At 43.3% G+C, this 24,004-nt stretch overlaps 1 protein-coding gene across 4 annotated transcripts in view; it reads left to right on the forward strand.

Annotated features, from left to right (window-relative positions):
• lrfn2b (leucine rich repeat and fibronectin type III domain containing 2b) overlaps window positions 1-16,825 on the forward strand; it is a 76,446-nt gene extending 59,621 nt beyond the window's left edge. For 3 of the 4 annotated variants that reach the window (XM_068709011.1, XM_068709012.1, XM_068709013.1), the window contains 2 exons: window positions 1,883-3,279; window positions 12,527-16,825. In XM_068709011.1, coding sequence (XP_068565112.1) covers window positions 1,889-3,279; window positions 12,527-13,487 — 2,352 coding nt within the window. In that variant the 5' untranslated portion in view covers window positions 1,883-1,888 and the 3' untranslated portion in view covers window positions 13,488-16,825. Of the gene's footprint in view, window positions 1-441; window positions 3,280-12,526 lie in introns of those variants that run through there. The other variant, XM_068709010.1, reaches the window with a different exon arrangement.
• Window positions 16,826-24,004: the final 7,179 nt, after the last annotated feature.

Below are 24,004 nucleotides of genomic sequence, written 5' to 3' on the forward strand. Positions count from 1 at the left end.
TATGTGGGAAAGCATGCTGTTTTCGTATATATATATTTCATGCTGTATATCTGCATCTTTGTCCTGGATAATAATATTGAATAATGGCACTGCATGAAATGATGTGTAAATCTGAGTTATTACACTGTGTGTCAGAGAGATTATTGCATGTTCAAAAAAAAAAAATGCATAAATAAAACTGCAGGTGTGTTGTTGTCTCTAGACGTGGGGATAACGAGGGAAGGATGCTGCATCGAGTGTAGTAGGCTGGAATGGCCCGATCTAATTTGACTACTGAGATATGTTAATTTATGACTGTCCCATAAAAATACCGCTTATCACCAACAGTCTCCCCCGGCAGACTGCTCACACCACGTCTCTGAGCGCCTGCACTCTAATGCGCCGCTCTCGAGTGCAGGCGCCGTATTCCCTGATCACAGGTCTACGTTGTGATTGCAGAATTATCAACACCTGGAGTGATCTATCCACCCAGAGAAAAGGGATCTGGGTTCACATGACGTCCCAGATAGAGGCTGCTCTCGGGGATAACTGAAAGGCTACAATATGGAACAAACTGTACGAGACAAACACAAAATAGATATTGTTTTGAATGAATTTTTGCTATCTAGATGCTTTATATATCCTGTGGTAACACGGTTATTGTCACTTTAGTTCTGCCCATGAATATGTGAGTTCTTAAAGGGAAATTGCTATTTATACTTGGGATTCTCATATTTAAAATCTCATATTTTGGCCACCCATCCAATTAGCATTAGCAAGATTGTACTCAATAGGGAGTGACTTCAGGCAGAGCACTCGCATTAAGCCAAGTTCACAAAACACAACCTTTCAAAGTCGTTAGATCGCTGCTCTATTCACACTATACACAACTTGCTGCCTTGTTATCGTTGTGAAGTCGGTGTGGTTTACACACTGCATGACTGACCGGCGACAGGAGGCAACACACGCCAAGATCTTTCACCAGGAGGAAGCCCAGATGTCTGGTCTCCAAATTATGTTTGGTCATGGAAACAAATGCAGGAAGTGACATGGGAAAATATCACATGTGTGTCCAAAAGCATGCTTGCTGATGTGTTTGCCAAATAGTTTTTGTTGACCACAAGTAGTAGGGGTAAGGATAGCCCATTGGCCAGGGCATAGGACCTGAACAAAACGGGTTACCTTTACCTCGGCATGCGTGGACGCTTGGGCTAATCTTAGGGTTTGAATGCTATGCAGGGGTCAGTCTTGCTAAAAAATGTAGTGGGATTCGGAACTATGCAGTTAAAAACCTGTGAACACAGTTGCCAACTACAACTCCAACAGGCATGATTATGGCTATGCGCTAGTAGTGGGATTCATAATAACGAGTCTTTATTATTTATTAATTTCCCTCTAGGTGCAAAAGCAACTCGGTCCGTGTTGCGAATGCAACACACGTACAGTAAAGGCCTTTTTGTCGTGGAGAGCTCCTCAGTGGTGGAAAAGACCTCCGCATTGATATCAGGACAGCAGACACTCAGACATCTTGGAATACGGAGACATAAGTAAAACTTGCATGAGTAAAATGTTTAGTGTCATGTCTAACGCTCAGGTTCTACTCGGCTGAACTCGTAAGAGAAGATCAAAGTTGAATGATTCCTGTTGGCATCGGATAACGATTTCAAACGAGGCAGACAGACTTTTGAGGTGATCCCATTCAACTCGTGAAAATTATTTAAAATGATGTAATATTTCTGGTAGGGTGTAGTTGTGCCTGTGGCTCCATCTCAGATCTTTCAACCATTTTGATGCCTGTTTCTATGATCTTTCAGAGGGGCCCTGTTGAATTGATAAGAAGATAATAACATTTATGAATGTAACTTTGAACTCATCTGTCTTTATTTTTCTGTTTCTCGCCCAGGTTCCCATGTATGACTCTACCATGGACCACATCATCTACTACCTGCTGGTCCTGGGAGCCACAGTGATGACCACCTATGCATGCCCTAAGTACTGCGTATGCCAGAATCTGTCCGAATCCCTCGGGACATTGTGTCCCTCCAAAGGCCTTCTTTTCGTGCCTCCGGACATTGACCGCAGCACGGTGGAGCTCCGGCTAGGAGGCAACTACATCCTCCGCATTACGCAGCAGGACTTTGTCAATATGACGGACCTGGTGGACCTGACCCTCTCCAGGAACACCATTAGCTACATTCAGCCCTTCTCTTTCGGCGACTTGGAAACACTGCGCTCACTTCATCTGGACAACAACCGCTTGATCGAGCTAGGCCCTGATGACCTGCGAGGCTTGGTCAACCTGCAGCACCTCATCATTAACAACAACCAACTCGGACGCATCCATGACAAGACCTTTGAGGACATGGCACCTTCCTTGGAGGATGTGGATCTCTCCTACAACAACCTGATGTCGCTGCCCTGGAACTCTGTCCGCCAGATGATTAATCTGCACCAGCTTAGTCTGGACCACAACCTGTTGGACTTTATTCCAGAGGGCACCTTCACTGACCTGGAAAGGCTGGCGAGATTGGACCTGACCTCGAATCGCTTGCAGAAGCTACCCCCAGACCCCATCTTTGCCCGCGCCCAGGACTCAATGATGCTGACTACACCCTATGCACCCCAACTGTCCCTAAGTCTAGGCGGAAACCCGTTGCACTGCAATTGTGAGATGCTGTGGCTGAGGAGGCTTGAGCGAGACGACGATCTGGAAACTTGTGCCTCCCCTCCTGCCCTGAAGGGTCGTTACTTTTGGAACGTGAAGGAGGAGGAGTTTTTGTGTCAGCCACCTCTCATTACTCAGCACACCCACAGAATGCTGGTCCTGGAGGGCCAGACGGCCAGCCTCAGGTGCGAAGCAACTGGAGACCCTTCCCCTACCATCCACTGGATCTCCCCTGAGGATCGGCTGCTTGGCAACTCCTCCCGGACCGCAGTGTTCAGCAATGGAACCCTAAGCATCACCATCACCACCTCCAAGGACTATGGCACCTTCACCTGCATTGCCGCTAACGTGGCTGGGGAGTCCACCGCCTCCGTGGAGGTGTCCATCGTTCAGCTCCCCCACCTCAGCAATGGCACCGGGCAGCCAGCACCACCGAAGTCACGTCTCTCTGATATCACAGGGACCACCAGGATCAGCAAAGGCGTTCCCAAGAGTCAACCGGAGAGGACCGTGTCCGTCTCCGAAGTGACAGCTGTTTCGGCACTGGTCAAGTGGACAGTGAGCAAATCATCCCCCAAGGTGAAGATGTACCAGCTCCAGTACAACTGCTCTGATGATGAGGTTCTAATTTACAGGTAAACACTTGCATATTCTTTTAAAGCATCTTGAAGTGGAGCACAGCTTTTGCCAAGTGCCCCAGTAAGCCATGACAGTGTTCCAGTGAGCCAGCATGCACAAGACCAGGACCCTGAAACTGAATCAGCTCAATGGAATTATTCAATAATTCATTTTAGTATGTATACCAGTGACACTGTCCACATGACACTGCCTGCCCAGCACCAAACCACAGGCAAAGTTAGGAACTAGCTGGTGGATATAGTGGAACATCAAGTCTCTTTTTTTTTAGGAGTTGTTGTAGAACAAATGAGTTTTAAACAGAGAGTGATTATTGGACAATGCATAATGTGGCCAGAAACCCAGCTCCTAGTGAAAGTGATAGATTTTGTGTCTGCTGGATGCATGAATATGTAATAGTTTTCTAATAATTCATACATTTTTCACAGCAGAAATCATTTGCTTTGGAAACAGCGATCTGTCTGTTTTTAAAATCCCAATTTCAAAAATGACAGTTGGCATTACTTTAGCACTTATGCTGAGTTCCAGACAACTTGCAAACTCGAAAAGAAAAGAACAATGGAAAGCCACTCAAAGTCGGAGTTACTCCTCGAAAAACTTCGGGGCAAATCCACTCACCCAGACTTCACATAGAGGCAGCACACAACAATGGAAGTGCACATTGTGAACGGTATCTAAAGGGCAATGTAAGCATATTTGCTGGATTTAATTAAAGCGATTCACACCATCAAATAGTAAAATCTGTTCTGCATATAAATGCATGTCATCCTGTGTTGCCATGTTATTAGGTTGCTGGTTACAGTAAACAATCTCTAAAAGTGATCTGCTATGCAAAAAAGAAAATGCGGAGGCTGCACTGCTGAAAGTTAAATTGTCTCTACACTTGCCAAAGAAACATCCGATTCTCGCGGTCAGCCGTGGTTTTTGCTTATGTTTAATATTGTGCACCTGGAAAGCTCGGAGGTCAGAAGTTGGAGATTTCAACTAAAATGCTGACCTCCGAGTTCTTTGGAACGCAGCATCCGTACATCATCATTACTGGAAAATGCACACATATTGTTTATATATATAGTATATATGTGGATGTAGGTATTGTCCATTGTCCATAGAATTGTTTAACAGCAGTAAAAACAACTCTTTTCTCTACTACCTCACCTTTTCATCATGTGACGTCTCCTTCTCTAAGCACAGTGCTGCACTATACTGGGCTCGATTATGCTCAGCAGTCCAGAACCAGAAGGGCAATTTCTAAGCTCAGGAGGCAAGGGTTTCTGTCAATCCAGGAGCAGTTGATGGGGATGAAACTGTATTAGATGAGGCTTGTATTCCACCACCACAGCCTCTAAAACGAATGTGAAACCAGCCAGGAAAAAAATCCAATTACTTAATGCTATATAAATCTCTTTTCAAAACTGTGGAAAGCAAAGATATTTAGAGCTGTAGCCTCGAGGTTGTAGCCACCCTCTTTGTTGCAATATTCTCCTTCATTATGAAGCATATTTTCTTTCTTGTTTCAGCCAGATGATAATGCAGGAGGAGTGTTTTTCAGACCTTTATGTAATCATATAATACAACTCTGTACAACAACATAATTAATTCTATTCAGCCTTCATATTTTTTTCAGTTCTTGCTTTAAAACATTTTCATTTGAAAAATCAACATTTTGAATTTAAATATGTCATAATTTAGAACGAATATGTAATATAAAAGACACATGTTGTGTAAATATTGAAATAGCATACACTGTACATATGTACTAAGCTACACAGGACTTATAAAAATGACAGCTGTTGTAAGTCAAATCCTAAGGACTTCATTTCATTTATTTATTTATTTATAAGGGCAACGCATATTAATCAGCATTTCAGTAAATGTGCCAGCGAGGGCCAGCTGGTCCATTTTCAACAGCAGTCCTTTGGCTGGATGTATTGAAACCCAAGGAGATGATGGACGACAAGACGCCGTAAAAACAGCAACCAAATAAGTGTTCTCAAGACCGTGCAGCGGCCATGCAGAGCAACAGGAAAACGGCAATCCATCAGTGTAGTAACACAGCAACAACAACATGCAGACAGGCAGAACGGCAATAATCGACAATCGTAATGTTGATCTTGATGCGAAATTTACAGTCACAAGTTAGTAAAATGGTAAAATCATGTAAGTAGAGAGCTGTAAGACACTAGAGGATCATAGCACACTGTCAAATAAAGCACTAGTAGATACAGTGTGCATGCCCATGCAAATCTGACCATCTGGCAACAATTAAAGGACAAGTTAGCAGAAAGTTAATATCTATGAACAGACTCTGCATTCATGCTTTAGGCAACGGGACAAGGTTTCGGTATCGTCGCTCAACTCCAACTCCGGTCTCGCATGTTGCTCGAGTTGCTAAATCAGACCGTAAAAGTAAGTCTTGGTCCGGATATCCACTTCCTGCAGAGGCTTATCCCCTGTCAGACCTGGAGCCGATGGGTTCATCATTTTTATGTCCAGTAACAGATAAGCATGAAAAAAAAAAAAAAATGCATTAAATTGATATGAGGTTTTCGCCTCTTGCCTGCGCCACAGATGTTGCTGTTGAAGCATTTCAATAATTTTTGTCATTCCAAAGAAGAGATAAAGAAGAGATCTTCTTTAATACTTCACCTCTCAGACATAGAGGAGAAGCAACCTGCTCTGCCTCTATCGACCGGCCTCCTCTGATATATATATATATATATATATATATATATATATATATATATATATATATATATATATATATATATAACTCCAACGACATTTAAACAGTAAGACAATAGTGCAATGGCACAGAGTGCAAAGGGTGCAGGAATAAATATGGAATGATAAATGTTGCTTCGTATATATGTGTGTTCAGTGGATATAGTGTATGCAGTGGTGTGCATATTTCATATTTTTATATGCAGTGGCTCTGTGGTGGTTTGTATTCTAAGTTCAGTTGTAGATGAATGAGATCAGTAGAAAAGGGAAATAAGTTTTGTGTGTGGGTGATGCGGCTCATTGGGAGCCTCCATCTGAACCTTGCGTAGCCCCGCTGATGGTGTCTGCTCAGGATATCTTGAGTTTGGATATGAGACATATAAGAGCTAAAACAACAAGTCCTTAATGCCAACCCAGGCTGATCAATTAAGATGTTAGCAAAAGCTCTACCAAATCTAGAGGGATTAGAGCTTTCATGCTGCCATGAGAATGTGATTTTCTACCGTAATAAGGGCAGCCTCTGTCACAGACTGTATTCATAAAAAGCTGAATTGAATTCAGAAAACTTGAGTCAACTCTTAGTAAAAGTTTAAATAAGAATGGAAGTTTGCAAAAAGGTCTGTCGCTGCTGGGATTCAAGGGATCTACTAAATCATTTCAGCTGGATGCCACTGTGTGCAAGAGGCAAAGAGTTGTTTCCTCTTCAAACACTGGCGCTGGGGGAGAATGTCGTCACCGCTCCAGATTCCGTGATTGGCACATTGTTCCTTGAACTAAAGGTTTTTACCGTGATCTTTTATGAATGATGGGTGAACGTGAAGGCCTGAGGGCACAGACGTTGCGCATTAAAAAAAAATGTGCAATTGCATTTTTGTGTGATTCCTTTGTAAAGTGTACTATTGTGAGATAGCTCCAAGGTTTTTGACTGTGGCATAATCAGAGGAGGGTAGAGTTGTCAAAAATGCACAATAAAAGTACTGTGACATTTATAATATTCAAGTAAAGCCCAGGACTTTGACCCAGGAGACCGCTGTTCTTTTCCTCTGTAAAACCACACATTGACTTATTGTAAAGGGACGTAATGTTACATAAGTGGAAATTGACACATAAAACTGACATTAGAGATGTACATAGAACTTTACAGTCTGAAATGTCGGGCCATTGACCAAGCTGGAGTTATTAGTAATTGTATGTAATTGCAATCCAGTCAGGCGCCAACCTCCGGGTCTGAAAAGTGAAGCCAATGCAGAAGTGCCTTAAACTTGCATTCTCTCTAATGGCCTTCAGGGGGCGACTCCTCCGGTTCTAAAAATAAGTTTAACTGTGTAGAAGTCTAGTCTAAAATGACTCTACTTCTGACTTGATGTATTACCTCAGTAAACATTGTAAACATGACGTTACGGTCACTGATTTCAAGTCTTCTTTCTTCTTTAATTATGGTCTCATTTAGAATCAAATAGACCATAATGTCGAGCATGCTTTAGGGCGGGGCTTCCTTGTGATTGACAGGCCGCTACCACGGCATTGTCCGGTCTGGGAGCTGTCCGTATTTTTGTCTTCGAACTTTTAACGCGTTCCCAGTGTTTGTGACTGTTAATTGTAACATTAAATTGCCTATAAACGTCTTATTTAGCGTTCAGTTGTACTTTTGCACCCGCCCACTTGTCTCACTGCTGGTTGCAAAAAAGCCAAGTTGACGACGGGCAAAAAGCAAAATGGCGACGGCCAAAATGCCAAACTTGAGGCATCAGCACGGCAGTCCACAAACCAATGGGTCACGTGACGGTGACTACGTCCACTTATTACACACAGTCTTCATCAAGCTACATGAACGGCCTGCCCAATACTCTCCTAAATACCTCTCATTTGGATCATGTTATGGCTTCATCCATTATTATTATTGTTCTGAAGGGGTGTGTCTACCTCAGCAGAAAGCCACATTAGCTCACCCGCCATCTGTTACACCATTTCAAAAGTGTTAAAGTATACATTTTCCTCCCGAAATGGAGACCATTAGAGAGTGTGTTGAATTTCAAACTACTTTTAGAACTACAATTTACTCAAAAAAGGTTACTTAATTAAATGCAAAGTGTCCCATTACTTTCCACCTCTGATGTAAAAAAAAAATGCACCGCATAATTCCTGCTCATGAATAGGTGATTACAATACCGAACCACATAATGGTTTCAGTGTCACATGTCATGGGATTTAGTGTTAGTCTGTTACAGGGAGGTATGTCAGGACTGAAAGCACTCACCTTAGGTCACCATTACTGGCTATTAGCTGAGCTGAAGAGGCTGTTGAATTCATGGCTTCTACACTGAAAAGCATACTGTAGAGTATTGATCACAGCTCTGGCAACAACAGGACCACACCGGCTTATTTTTAAATGCCAAGCTTCCTCCAGGAGCCGTTCAAGAGAAAGATCACGTTGGCGTGTGTTCTCCAGCAAGCAGCGATAAATATACAGGAATGTCCGCTATCTTCAATGTAAAGTGACCACATGGTCATTACAATTACATTCCAAGAATCCTCTATAGATGAACTCTTGTGTCTTTTACTATAGACTATAGGACTTAAAGTAAACGCCTAACCTTTGAAAGTCCATGACAACTGAGCAACTCCATCTGCTGATGAAGACTGTGACACGGTTGAAAGCTCCAGAACAAGGAATGAAATTGTTTTGTTTCTCATGAGTATAGTTTATTTACTGCATTACAACCAACCTTTGTAATCTTTGCACATTACAACTTGATCAGAGTACAAGTGCATTGCTGGGATCATTTAAAGAAGACCAGCAATTCAGGAATAAAACAAAGATAGAAAGATTATCAAAGAGTCACAAAGTAAATGTTTCACCAGGGTTGGACGGCGTGATCTGGCCCGTGTTGCGCTTAGAGGGTCGTTCGAAGCAAGCATATGTATGGCATAAAATGTGCCATTTAATATTTATGTATAAAGTGAGTATGTTACTTGCAGAGAACGTGCATGAGTGCCTGGGATAGCTTTTCTAAAGTCACGATAGCCGGTCTCTACTTGGTCTTTTTTCAAGCAATCTTAATCGAATGAGACCGCAGCAGCACGAGGTGAAACATGAAGGGTCAGAGAAGCATAAGAGGATCAAGAATAAACTCTCAGTACATAAACAAATCACAACATTCTCAGCCGCGTCTTAGCATAATTTGCTGCGCAGTAAAATAAAGGACTCCTTGGTTATTTTAGACCGTAAAATAAACCATCTGAGAACAGAGGAGGAAGTAACTGAGTACATTGCACTTTGAGATACCTCTACTTTACTTGGGTATGTCCATGCTACAGGTACTTTAAAGTGAAACGTTGTACTCTTTAGTCCACAGATAAGTTCAAAATATCATTATGAAGGGGGCAATTCTGCATAATGAGTATTACATTTAATACTTAAGTGTATTTTTCTTAGTACAATTTGACTGGTAATCATCTATACTCTGTGCTAAGATATTTATACTTTTCCATGAGTAAAAGATACTTCTTCTACCACTGGATTTAACAGTTCAGAGTTAATCATTGAGAAATCTTTTTTTTTTTTTTTTAAAGGGACAGTGTGTAGGATTTGTGGCTGCAGCTAGCAGTTGAATCTAAACCCGTGTGCCTTGCTCAAAGGCCGTCCTCACCATAATTACATTACTGTAGGAGCTACGGAAGACCCCACTCTTCGCAAGACTTTCTCGCTTGAGTTGAAAAATGTTAACTTGTGCAGAAAATGACAAATGACGCGAATTCCATGTATTCACGCCACTCATTTACCAACCGGGGAGGTTGGTAAATGCAGCTTCTGCTATTCAATTCATCGAGATGTTTCGAATTTCAAGCTGCTTCATTTTTCATTCATGAAGTTGCGCTACAGGCGGCGAATGTTGGCTGTTGGGTACTCATGTCTGTGCCATGATCGTCTTCATTGCCAGATGAACTCACTGCGGCGCCGGCTTCGTGTTTACACGAGCTATGCCTTGTTATCGGAGCGGAGACTTTAACACAAACCACAGGCCTAAGGTGGCGGCGTTTTCAGCAACAACTTCCTCTTCCTAATGCATTCATCCATTACAGTTAGATGGAGGGGATGTTTTATTGCAACCAGGAGATATTCAAGGGTATAGACACAGACGCCGAACAATGCCACGGCCCATTTAATCCTCCACAATACGGCTGCAGAGTCTGAGAGTGAGGAGCGGCCAGCGAGAGGCCATTAGGGATTTTGCTTATATAAGCATAATCAAATTTCCCAGCAGCACCCCGGATGTTTAGGCTGAATCGATGGGGCAGGAGACCGTTTGGCTTGACCGTGTGCGTATTTGTCCAGAGGAAAAGAAAAGCCTTAAGAAATCACTACAGATGATGAATAATCATTCAGCCGTTCTTTGCAGCTGTAAAAAAAAAAAAAACAAAAGAAAGAATGCAGATCACGAATTAGTGGTTGAGGACAGCAAAGATGCAGCCCGGAGTAACGATTTATTTGTTTTGTCAGCTCTTTCTTTGAGCTGAGAAAATATGTAGAATATTAAAACTGTAACTGACAAATCTCTCGCTAAGCTCAAAGAAGCGTAAGCCCGTCTCCTCCCGTGTCTCCTCTCTCTCCCCTGCTTTCACTCTGATTAATGCTACGGCCTCACGCCATCATCGGGAACTAAGCAGGCCACTCGACAAATTGCCTTTCGCAGCCCGAAGGGGCGAGAAATGTTTTTTTATCTCCCCCGTGATAAGCATTGGCATAGGTTTCTGTGGACTCTGGCTATATTCCTATGAATTAAAATGAATTAGCCCAGTCTATGCAGACAACCTGAAATCAATTAGACCCAGACAGAGGAGCGAGCGGCGCACAGCGAAAGCATCGCTAGGCTAAAGAATTTCACTCCCAAACCGCAGCAGCCAATTATAATAGTGTAATGAACTGTAGCACAAGTTGGACAAGTGGAACTTTTTTTTATTGGAAAGCAGCTCCTTTTTTGTTTGAGCTGTGGTGACTAATTGGGATAAGGCAAAAAACACTGAGGATGAACTCATCTGTGATCCTTGTCGCATGTCAGATAAATGTCCTTTAAGTGAAAAATGTGAGATAGCCGTTCGTTGTTGCTTTTCTCTGCGGATTGAGCCCACGGTATCAATAAAGCACAAAGATCTGCGGCGACCACGCCAAACGTATTTTGCCGCTTAGTTTTCGTTAAGTGATACAACTCTGAACGGCAGGTGTAATGTTCAGAAATTAGTTCTCCTGAGAAATCACGTCGGGGTCACCAAATTGTAATTTGTAGAAATTTCTCAAACAGAGGGGAAGAAGGCCACTGAGGAGAAGAAGCAGCAGCCCCCCCCCCTCCAGGAGTCAGCAGGTCCAGGTCAAAATCAAAAGTATTTAATATTGTTAACAGAAGCCAAAATAATCACAAACCAAATTACACTATCGATAGTAAAATATTTCAATATTTGCATTGGTTTTTACTCATTGTGTAAAAACCAATGCAGGGACCAAACCTGCTGCTCACATGACGGATGAGAAGTAAACAACAAAATACGATCAACGTAGTTGCCGCAGGTCTTTGAGCTTTATAGATACATTAAAGCGTATGCATATGTTCTAGTAGAGTATGAATGTGAAAATCGGCACCTTTTAAAATGACCCATATCAGTGTTTTTACTAACCTGATCAATAGAAGTCTCCAGCTTTGTTTTGCCCCAGGGCTGAAAAAAGTGGATTAATATGACCCTGCCTAGTTTTAATAAACCATTATCCCTATTAGAAGCAGATATGAAACAGACACCATGACATAAACAGTTTATAATCAAGGTAGATTTTCAGATGTTAAAGCTGGACAGAGCCGGCAGAATTCTGAGAACGATCCGGCCGAAAGTTGAGACGGTCAGGTTCATCATGACTGATGTGAATCCCTGCAAGGGAAACTGAGCATGGGCACGAACCAGTGCTATCATTTAACAGCAGGCGTGAGGTGTAGCTGCAGCGGTACAACCACCGGTCATCTGGCCCCTGAGCAGCTCGCCTCGGGCAGTTGGGAGGCTCGCTGGATTTCGCGCACACAAAATGTGCTTCACTCTCTGTCTGCTTATTTATTTATCACTGCTCCGAAGCTCCAATATCAAATGGACCCTCTGTTCACTGCTGCAAGACAGATGGCTATGAGAGATAAAGCCAATTACTGTTGGCTGTCTGTTAAAGCAGCCACCGCCGAGACTAAGCAGTGGAGAGAAACTCCAGGGAATGCAAATGGAAATCCTGACTCTCCTTTAATGAAAAATTGGACAGTGAATAGAGCTTGCATTCCCTCCTGTAGCAGTTAGTTAAGTCTCCATGTGCTGAAATTACATGTGTACCCTGTTCAGATGCTGATGGTTCAATCATTTATAGCATTTACTTTATGCCTCCTCGTTGTTTTCAGAGCCTGCTTCTGTGTCTTTAAGAGCGATATTAGAGGAAGAAGACCTCTTTATCTTAATAGAGTAATTAACCTGCAGGTTTTGTTTTTCCTTGTCTTTGTGAAGGATGATCCCGGCCTCCAGCAAAGCTTTCTTGGTGACGAATCTGGTGTCGGGGACCCGCTACGATCTGTGCGTGCTGGCCGCCTGGGACGACACCGCCACCACGCTCACGGCCACCAACGTCGTGGGCTGCACCAATTTCTTCACCCTTGAGGACTACCCTCAGTGCCAGTCGCTGCCCAGCCAGCTGCTGGGAGGCACCATGATCCTGGTGGTGGGGGGCATCATCGTAGCCACCCTGCTGGTCTTCATCGTCATCCTCATGCTGCGCTACAAAGCTGCCGATACGGAACCCCCGGCGGGCAAACTGACCAGTGTCAGTGACACTCACTCTCAGACCAACGGGGGGCGAGTCGGGCCGAACGGACTTCTTATGCCCCCGTCTCAGCCTGAGCCGAAGGTCAAGGTGAAAGTGGCCATGCAGGACGAGGTGGTGGAGTTCAAGTGTGGCTCCCTCCAAAGCAGCCTCACCTCTTCTTCCTCATCCTCGGGCTCCATGGTGGGGGGCCCGTACAGCCCCAACAGCACACTTGCCAACATTTGGAGGTCGGCTCCCTCCAAGCCTCGGTGCAACCTGGACCACCTGCTCGGGGCCTTGACCTCGCTGGAGCTGCGTGGGGTACAGGGCCGCGACCCGGGGGCCGCCAGTAGCGCGGCGGCAGCAGCGAAACCCCGCACGGACAGGGACCCGCTGCTGGGCCGGACGCTGGACTCCAGCCTCAGCCGGCTCCTCATGCTACCTCTGGACTCCAAGCCAAAAAGGAGCCAGTCCTTCGACATGGGAGACATAACAGGCACCGGGGCCGCTCAGCTGTGCAACAAATCCCGCAGGTTCAGCAGCATCTGGACTAAGAGGAGCCTGTCTGTAAATGGCATGCTGCTGCAGTGCGATGAGGAGGGGGACACGGGAGGGAGCAAGGGGACAATAGACAGCGCCGACTGGGTGATGGAGAGTACTGTCTAGGGAAGATGGAGGACCCTCCACATTGTCAAACACTGCCCAAATGGACCGCCAACGGCCATGCCAAGACAGACCTGCTGGTCTAAGAGCCTTTGTCCTGCATGAAGCACACTCATTTTCATCCCCTCCACTCCACTGCTCAGACTCAAGTGGGACAGGACGAGGGGTCTTCACAGTCATAGCCAAAAACAAACTTTTGGAATAAGACCTTTGGATTGTTTTGGCTCACACTTTGTACAGAGATGGACTGAAATGGATGGTCAGCCTCAAAGAGCTGAAGGGAAATGACAGAGCTGTGCTGTCTGTTATGTGGCCATGCACATGGACTGCTATTATACTGTATACATTTAAAGTATGTAATGAAATTAAAGTTTTATATTTTTGATTTTGCTGGTCAAACACAAATGATCCCTTACTGGTGTCTGCCTTGACACAGGAGCAAGGCGTGACCAGTGGTTACACTACAACATCTGTAAATTCATCCTCACATCAGTTACCTACTGATGCAGTTTATCCTCCTCTGACATGAATGGTGAAGTATATATATATACGTAGATGTGATGCTTTGATTCATGAAGATTTAAGAAAAAAGATTTATCGACAAAGCTGTATGTGGATATATTTACTTTCTATACAGAGTATATATTTGAGGGGTCACTCAATAATGCTAATCATATCAAATTTTATGTGACTGCATAGATTATAAAACCCCATTATCTCCTAAACTATGGCTGTACTGTATGTGAAGACTCAGTTAATTGTTGAAAAAAAAATGCCAAAATATTGAAGCGGAGAGTGGTGCAATGGGCAGGATGTACCAAGACTATTTAGTTTGTGTATATTTGTTAGGTCCAATAGTGAAATGAATGGGTTTTTATGGGTTTTATTGTTATTAATTTAAAAGATGCACTCACTGTTTTGTCACAGAATATCACCCAAACACCAGAAAAACCCCCAGTTCACTGAAAGTAACAACGCATTCAGGGCAATGTTGAACAAAATCAGGATGTGTATTTTTGGAAGCTAATTCTGCTTCATAACAACTTGTTTGTAGTTTTAAACATCGATTCTATCCGTAATAACAACACTGTAGTCACTAAAGTCATTGTTGAGATCTGGAAACACACGGCCACATAAGCACAACGAAGCCCAGCGAGCCCAATAAATAAGAGCAGACAGACCATCAAACCAATAGTTTATCCAAAAGTTCCCAACCCCTATAGGACTAGTAGTGGACCACAGAATCAGGAAGCAAGGAAACAATAATGATAAAGCTAAAAGAAATACCTGAATAATAATCATATAACTTTACAGCCTATCATGGGTTATTTAAATGATCTTGACCGTGGGTCAGTTGTTACTGTAGTTTTCCTCATCACTTCCCGCCACGCCACCGCCAACAATACACCGATCTGTTCCAGAATAAGTAATCTACATGTAAGGTACATTATCACAGTACATACTTACTGAAAGGTACAATGAAGGACTCCATTGAAACTCCAAATCAGGGCGTCCTCGTGGAATATTGTAAAGAAGCAAACCATAGACTGTATATAAAGATGGACGACACAACAGCTTCCAAAACATATTAATCCCCCCCCCCGGTGGCTGGTTGTAGTATAGCTCATAAATCCCGCCCCCTCCATGTTAGTGGATGGGAGATGGGCCAACCTAAATGATGTATGTTCAAGTGTTTCTGATAAGTTTGTTTTAATTAGTTATTTGATGCTGTAAAAAAGGGGGTGTGACATCATGATTGATTAAAAGCTGCTGAGTGCGGAGCCGGACGCCTGGGAATTTTACGTAGAATGGGAACGTGGAGAGGAGACGTGCTTCAAACACGTAGATCTGTATAGACAAACTAACTGTATATATCTTTATATACAATCTACGGTTCATACGGTTCATACAGTCACTGACCGTGTCGCTAGCTAGCTTAGCAACATCTTCACAGGCAGTAAGGTTAGCCGGCGACGTCCTGGATTGTCAGCAGACACTTGATGACGTTTCTGAAACATGAATCACGAGGCTGTGTTATAGAACCTGCGTCCTTTTGATCACACGTGAATTTATAAAGATATTAGGATTAGTAGTTGTGTCTTTCCAGCCAAACAGCTACTGTGGTGCTAACATTGCAGCTAAGGGGGGCTAACGCTAGCAAGCTGCGGCCGCGCTCGGCTCTCGATTGGCGCGTGTGGGCGGGACCTCCATACTGTAGCTCCAAGCTCCAAGATGGCAGCTTCCGTATCCGGGAAACTTTGGCTTCACTTTTGTACAGCGGGAGGAAGTGGAGACGCGTTGTCCATCTATATCTACAGTCTATGGTGCAAATCACAGAACCACGGTGTGAACAAGCACAGCCTACCCCTTTCTATCGCAATGTCTCCAAGTTGTTATAGGTCATTGTTCAGCGTCTTTAAAATATACAGGTCCAATCACTACGTCTCTCATTTTGTCTACCAAGGTTGTGAGTTATAGACATAAAAAAATACAAAAATTGTACATACAAATGTTTGACATCTCATTGTGGACCTCATGCACTGGTCAAAAGTTCATAGAATTTGTTCCATCTGGAGGAGATATGGGTTTTTATAAGGGTTTAAATATGTATTAATGAACCTATTTAATGAAAGTTCATTGTCCAGAAAGTTTCTATTAAACAACATGAAGTTGTTTGCTTTATTTGTCTGGTGTTGCATGTTTCTGCCGAACTGACCCAAGAGACAGTTGAGTCCAGTGTAAACATCCATATTGTCATTTCTCACGTGTTGTCTGAATGACTTTTTTTGTGATATTTCTGATATGACTGCGTGTGTACAGTGTCTCTATATATTGGATTTTTTTTTTGTACCATACTCCAGTTGGAATATGTGTTGCAGTTGAAGAGGGGAGCAGCAGCAGCTCCACTGTGCTGTTACAGTGTTGTTGCACATGTCTTACCTGGAGCTGTAAAAGATGTTTGTGTGGTCAAATTTGTTGTTTTTGCTACTAAGATAAAAACAAAAAAAAATCTCCTGAGACGGCCTTGTGATGTCAGAGCTTTTCCTCTATGACTGCTGCAGTTAGCTTATGTGGGGACTGAAAAACTACAATAAAAAATAAATAAAGCTTATAAATGAAAACAAAAGTCATCATTAACGTGAGACCGACAGGGTGGAAGTGCAAAAAAATTTAAAAAAAATAAGGTGATGAAAGTGCAAATTGCAAATTAAATTAATAACCATGGTAAATTGTATCCATTCATTTTGTTAATTCATTGATGATTGGATAAAAATATGTTCCGTTATCATCTACCGACATGAGAAGAGTGCTCAGTCTGTCATTTGCTAAGCGTCAATGTTTGCTTGAACTAAACTTAAGTGAAACAATGTGATTAAATCTTGACAAGACCAACAAACAAAATATGGTCAAATTCATTTGTACTTTGCTTAAAGCACCTATTGGCCACTTATGAACTTTGCCCCAAGCAACGGAGTTCAAGTATCTCAGGGAGGGTCAAATGGAGCACGAGCTGCACAGGCGGTTGGTTCGGTGCGGCGTGAGAAGTGATGCGGGCCCGTCGTACCGGACCGCTGTGTGTGAAGAGGGAGCTGAGCCGGGAGGTAAAGCTTTCCATTTCCCTCTTCTAACTGGTACGAGGCCCCCGGAGTAGGACCTGAGATTACATATATCTCGGGGTTCCCCAGGAAGAGCTGGAAGAGCTGGAAGCTCCTAAACCTGCTGCCCCCGGAACCTTTGCCCAGGATGAGCAAACGATGATGGATGGATGGATATACAGTGCTGTAAGGAGGTTTTAATGCACTTTGAGTATGTTTAGAATGCCTCGTAGACATTGGTGTCATAAAGAGTGTTACCAAACAGTCAATAAAACATGTTTTCAAAAAACTATGAATCACAAATATCAGGTTGACGGCATAATAAGCCGTGGACAGACGGACAAAGAGGTATTAGTAAGTGCTACTGGTGCTTTTATAGCGCTTGTCGAGTCTCCCGGCCCCTCAAAGCACGTTTACGCTACATGTCAATCACCCATTCATACACTGATGACAGGGGTCTACCCTGCAAGGGGCCACCTGCCCATCAGGACTAACTAATCATTCACACCCATGTCACACGCGTGATTTTCGGGTTAAGTGTCTTGCCCAAGGACGCGTCGACATGGACTGGAAGAGCCGGGGATTGAACTGCCGATCCTCTGATCGAGGGACGACACGCTCTATCTTCTGAGAGCCACAGTCGCCCCGGGGTGCACTCTCACACACGCACGCGCCAGAATATATAATCTCCTGGAGGAGATCATAATAAAAAAAACTAAACTGGAATGTCTTTGAAATGAAAGCTTTACGTATGCCAAGCCACAGCCTCTGTTACCCAGCATGCATAGATGTATTCATGTCCTATAGTGGACCCCTAAATTGGCACCCAGCAGGGAAGCAGATTCCTTAGTCTATCAGCTGATAGCAAGCGTTGCCCATCCAGACCAGGATCAAGAGGCAGGCAAGATGACGGAACACTGATGCAGATAATGATATTTTAGATTTGGAGATTTGGTCTTCATCCATCTAACCGCTTTTGAATTGATTGAGTCGCTGTTAACCTTCCAATCGCTTGATTAGATGGCAAGCTTTAAATTCCCCAACACCTCAGAGCTGCTCAGCACAACCAGAGCTGTGTGTTATAAAAAAAAAACAAAAAAAAACACAAACTGCATGCTCTGGCCCCCTGAGGCTATTAGTGTATTTTCATCCCGCCTTCCTTCCACTCCGTCGGTCAAGTTTCCACCCCGGCACCTGTCAGTCATCTCGACGAGCCGTCACCTTGCCTGAGCGAGCGGCTGAAGCACTCAGCATTCGTGAAGCCACCAGTGGCACAGAGGAGGGAAAAACACAATCTGCAATTTAAAAAAAAATTAAAATAAAAAATTCCTGCTGAGGATTGTGATTATTTTAGTTTGTCCCCATCAGCACTGCAAAAAGCCAAATAATATCCAATTTCACTCTCATTGTTTTAGTCCTTTCAGGATGCACTGTCTCTTCAAATGTGTGTTAACTCCCCCCTCGGGACAGCTACAGGTGTAAACCTCCAATAAAAAAAAACACTAAAGAAGGCGGATTTCTTGGGAGAGAAGTCATTTATGTCAACATTACGAGTGTGAAAGAAATCTTTAGTGCTAGTTAACTGGTAATTGAAAGAGGCGTTTATTTGAAGCTCGATCGAAGAGAATAGAGATGTGCGGTGCAAGTGAACCATTGTGTATATATATATATATATATATATATATATATATATATATATATATATATATATATATATATATACACATATGTGGGAAGATTCTACTGGCCCTTAAACAAGAAACTGTGCTTTTCCTCAGTTAACCTAAGTGAACTGAGCTGAATGGAGACATGCAGTTCATCCTAAGTGGAGACAGTCCGTCTGAGATAAACTGCAGCGTATCTCCTGCGACTTCGGTCCCCTGGGAGACGGAGACAGTCCGGCCTTATCAGCCGCAGCGACCAGTCATCCCAGCTCCCGGAGAACTGAGTTATTGCTCCGAACGAGACAGACCCGCCGCTTCTCGATTATGCAAATGACCTGATCGTGACCCCCAGAGGAATACCGTGTCATACATATCTTTAGCCTAAAGGACAGTGACACACTGCGATGTTGCTCTCTTCCTCCTCGCTCAATTTCATCTCTTTTATATTTCCACAATTATTGTTTTGTCCATCATATCTATCAGTTGTGATTTCTTTGTACGCTGGGAACACAGTGCAACATTTTCACAGTTAAAGGTTCGTATGATATCCTAATTTTTTTCGTGCCTTTTCCTACAAAAAGTCGGCAACACCTGTCCATTTCCCGCTTGTTGCATACGGTCTTTTCAAAATAAACTTACGGTTAGTTTGAGGCAACAAAACTACTTAGTTAGGTTTAGAAAAAGATCGTTGGTTGGGTTAAAACTACAGACTGAAATACACAAGTTACCACAACTTTTACAATTTCTGTTTTTGTGTGAAATTAAACAAGATACAACATAATAAAGTGTGAGCTAGAGAGAGAGCCAGGCTAGCACCCAGCGGGAAGCAAACGAATCGATCAGTCAGCTGATCGCAAATGTTGCCCACCCAGACCAGGAGTCAGAGGCAGGCAAGATGGCGGAACGTTAGATTTGAAGAGGCGAGCGCAGGAACTGCACGCCAGCAAGAGTCAGCAACACCTGTCAATATCCCGCTCATTGCATACATACCGTATTTTCAAAATAAACGTCCGTCTTCACAGGACTCTCGGTTAGTTTGAGGCAACAAAACTACTTTAGCTAGGTTTAGAAAGTGATCGTCACTTCCTACTGCTCCTTGTATTTGTGCTAAGCTAGGCTAACCGGGCAATGACTGCAGCTCTGTACTTAACACAACGACATGAGAGTGGCAGCTACGTTCTTATCTCATCTCAACTATTCATTTTACTAAATGTACTCACATTTTACCCACTAAAGGAAGGAATATCTGTAGAAACAGTGAAGCCCCGTTATCCTAAATAGCGATTAAAGCCACCGTGTTTTTCTGATGTCGTTCTGAAGTGAAGATTATTAATCTGCTCATGCTCACATGCAGCATGCGCAACAATAAACTGGATTAAAGGTCATCGGAAGGTCTCGACCAGGTCGCCCCAACTTAATCCCGAGTGTGATACGAGGCTGAGAGGTTCAGAGCGGGCCGACGCAGGATTTAGCTTTTGCTTTGGAGGAGCTGCACGTCATCATGTGAGTGTTTCTGTGAATTGATGTGACGCGTGGAGCATCCGTGCCAGTGAACTCAGAGGACCCTAAAGCTGCTTCTCACAGCTTCTTCAGCTTCATTAGACCTCCGCATGTTCCGGCTTTTTAATCAAAGATAAGTATGATGTGTGCATCAAAGCCTGATGTATCTTCTTCCTCTTCGCCATAGAGCTCCATTATTTGTCCAGAAATGATTAAAAGACATCAAGGTCGTACGGGTGACATGTTCCTTCACCCCCATGAACGCACACACGGTAGTTTATTTCGGCTCACTCCCAATATACCGCGCTGCTGTCACGAATACATACTAGAGCGCCACATGATTAATCCACCACTGAAAATAGTCCCCCCCCCCAAAAAAAAAAAAAATGCATTTTTCCGTTGTTTGAGTGGCGCTTGATTAAAATTGCGAATCTAGTTGTTCAAGGAAAATACTGAGCATTGTATGCACAAGATAATTATTTGTGCAAGTTATTATCTTCACCAAACAACTAGATAAGTCTGGGGCTCAGTACACAACGAGAGCTGAGCCAGCTCCATTCACTGAAGACAATGAGATGTGGCTGTGCGGCATTTTTAGCCAATTTACTTAAAATGATTTGTATTGATTGCATTATTAAAAGTTTTTTTTTAAAGCATGCCCTAGGGTTTCACAATGAGTGTGTTTTTCGAACAGTTCAGTCAGCTTTTTGTAATCCATGTCATCCAGGCCATGATTCATCTAGAAGAGTACTTCCAAACATGATGTCATATTATGTGTTTTACTGGTTTTGGTCCCCATGATAATAGAGATTATTTTAGTAGATTCTGCTTTTTTTTTACCCCAAAAATGTCCATGTTTTCCAGATACCTAGTGGCAGGGGATCATTAGGGCCAACTGGGAACACCTGGGCCAAGTGTTCCCAGTCTATAAAGCTCTGCTGCTGCAGTAGTTCTCTGCTTCTCATTTGGACGCCTTCTTTTTGGTTTGGTTGATGTTGAATTAGTCGAACTTCATGTTTTGCACTCATGCGCCACACTGAAAATATTCAGTTCACCATCTGGGTTAATGTGTTAAAATAATGATATATGTCTCTGCGTATGGTGTTGGAGAAAAAATAACTTTTAGAATGATCCTTTCTTATTGTTTAACACACAAGGCTCCGTGAAGTCTGTGGCTCCTGTGTGAACTCTCTTCACACTTGCTATCTCAGATGTTCCTCGTTTAGCAGTCGCTGTGACCTTCTGTAAGGGGTGATTGTATATCTTACTAAACGTCAAGATGACGTTTGCTTGTGCAGAAGGGGAGAAGAACGAGTTCGAGACAGGTCACTAGCTTTATGCAAATGATTCTGTGTCAGCGCACTTGTGTGTTATCCGCAGTATAAATATCAGAGACTCAGAGACAGACCTCTGAGCAGCCTTGATGCATGACTTGTATGTGTTTCAACTCTGTCTCCTTCTTGCAAGAATAAATGTCCTGTGATGATGATTTCTACATCGGCCTCGAGTGAATTTCTCTAACAATGGCTAATGCTGGGGGGGGGGGTTTTCTTCTCGTTCTCTTTTGACTCCACTCTTAAAACGCCAGCGCAAAGTATGTTGTCATGGCAACACATCACCTGTCGACTTAAAGTGACGTTAGATTGAGACGGATACCGCCACAGTGTAGGACAGATGCAAAGACGAGACAAGTGACGCCCCCCCCCTCCTGTCTTCCTTTGGTCCACAAATCCACCGTTTATGATGTACTTTATGTCCGCTTTTTTTTGTTTTTTGTTTGGTGTTATTTCCCCCCTAAATCAATGGCCAAGTGATGCGACAGTGTGCCAAGATAATTTGTTTCCAGCGGCTTCAGCTGAGTTGTTCTTCTTTTCTTTTACCCTTGAAGAAAGTTTAAAAAAAAAAAATGGAAACAACTCCCCGCAGACTTTTCTTTAACTGGAAAACCCATCAAACGAAGTAAGCGTGGACTTTGGGCAGTAAATGTCCTCCGGTACTTTCTCCTCGTGTGAAGACCCGTAACAGTCTCTTAAAGTGCTTTGTTTATTCAAAAAACATTTGTAGGGGGGGAGCTCGAGGCAGTGCTAACTGATGATGACTTGGCATTAAAAAAAAACAAACGTAAAACCATTCTAGTAGTAAAACAGTTGATTCTGCTGCTACAGCCAAATGAAGGGATAGAAAATCCCCCTTTTTTTTCTCTGCTTCTCTCTCTCTCTCTCTCAGGTGTTTCTGATCTGCTGATGAGGGGCGGACATGTTTAAGGGATGCTGGAGGAGATGGAGCTCTCTTTAACCGACAAAGCAGCCTTCTAAATGTAGCGTAGCGTTGTACATTTTGCTGATCACTAGGTTGTGACGGGTAGTTTGAGCGCCAGCACAATGTCAAACCAAGATTGAAGTAGTTCAAATCTTGACTGTACTTTGATTGTATTATGCTGTACATATTGAGACTATATAAATACAATTCTCTTCACTTGGCTTTCCTCTAAAGGAGCCGGACATCATATTTGTTGCATTGTACTATCCAGGTTTATAAAACCTCAGCAAAATAGCAAGAGAGCTAGCTTGGAGGGGAGGGGGGGGGTATTTTGTCAGTCGTGTGCCAGGATGCTACAGGCCAACTGGCCTCACAAGTAGACTCTATGTCGGCACACTTCCAGCACCAGTTTGCATGGTGGCGGGAATTTAATTTGCTGTTTCAATGTCATCACACTCATTTGCTCAAGGCGCAAATATTTTGACTTGGATCAAAGTCTTTGCTCGTCTTAAATGTACAGAAACAAAAGGAAAGAGCACACGGTCTGCTATCTAGCTACGCTACATCGTCTGTGTGGTTGGTTCATTGGTTTTCTACTACGAATAAACACAGGACTTCAGAAAAACGCCCTGCAAGACTCTGCTTCACATTCAATCGGAGCATATGTTGGGAGTACTTGTAAAGACAGCCAGCATACACTGTTTGTGATATCAACTGAATCTTGAATACTCCTGGAAGTATGTGGTGCATTGTGGCCACTGATCCAGGATTTCACTGTTGAGTAAAACTCAACAAACATCTTCCCAATCATATTGAATATTCCTTTATTTCTACAGAGCTTCTGAAGCGTAATGGGGCAATAAAAGCTCTCCACTTTTACTTTACTGTAGTTCGTCCTGCAGGCTATGGCCGGATTCATCGCAGGAAAGTGTTGAGTCTAATCACATCCTCCACACGGCTACATATTTTGATATTAATTGATTAATAACTATTAAATCTGCTACAAGCGTTACCATTACAGGACCTTTTTTAAAAGACAAATATCCTGCTGTAATATTCCCAGACTGACGTGAAGATCTAACCCTGGATAAATGGACTCACACGGCGCTCGTGAGTCTTCAACACCGCTCTCAGATCAGCGCCCTCAAACAGACGTTCACACGCTAATGATCTCCGGTATCTGTGTGCAGCAGAGGTCATCAGACTCTACATTAATTAGCGGGAGAATTAAACAAACGATTTGCATAGAAATCAGGACCCCCCCCCAAAAAAAAACCAGATCTGCAGCGCTCGCGTTCCGTTTCAAAAGCGTGCCTGAGTGCTTGTTGAGGCAGCTCAACCCGACGTCTAATTCAATCGGTGGGAATAGAAGAGCGTAATTACTGAGGATAAAAGGGACGTGGTCACAGCTGAAACACAGCTGACCACCCTGCAAATGCAAATTCAATCAAAGGCTTATCGAGGGGCGATGAGAGCGCGGCTCTAATCAAAGGAATCTTAG

The sequence above is a fragment of the Cebidichthys violaceus genome, unplaced genomic scaffold (assembly GCF_023349555.1).
Source record: "Cebidichthys violaceus isolate CVI_PGR_0920_01 unplaced genomic scaffold, fCebVio1.0.p SCAF_14, whole genome shotgun sequence".
Lineage (NCBI taxonomy): Eukaryota > Metazoa > Chordata > Actinopteri > Perciformes > Stichaeidae > Cebidichthys > Cebidichthys violaceus.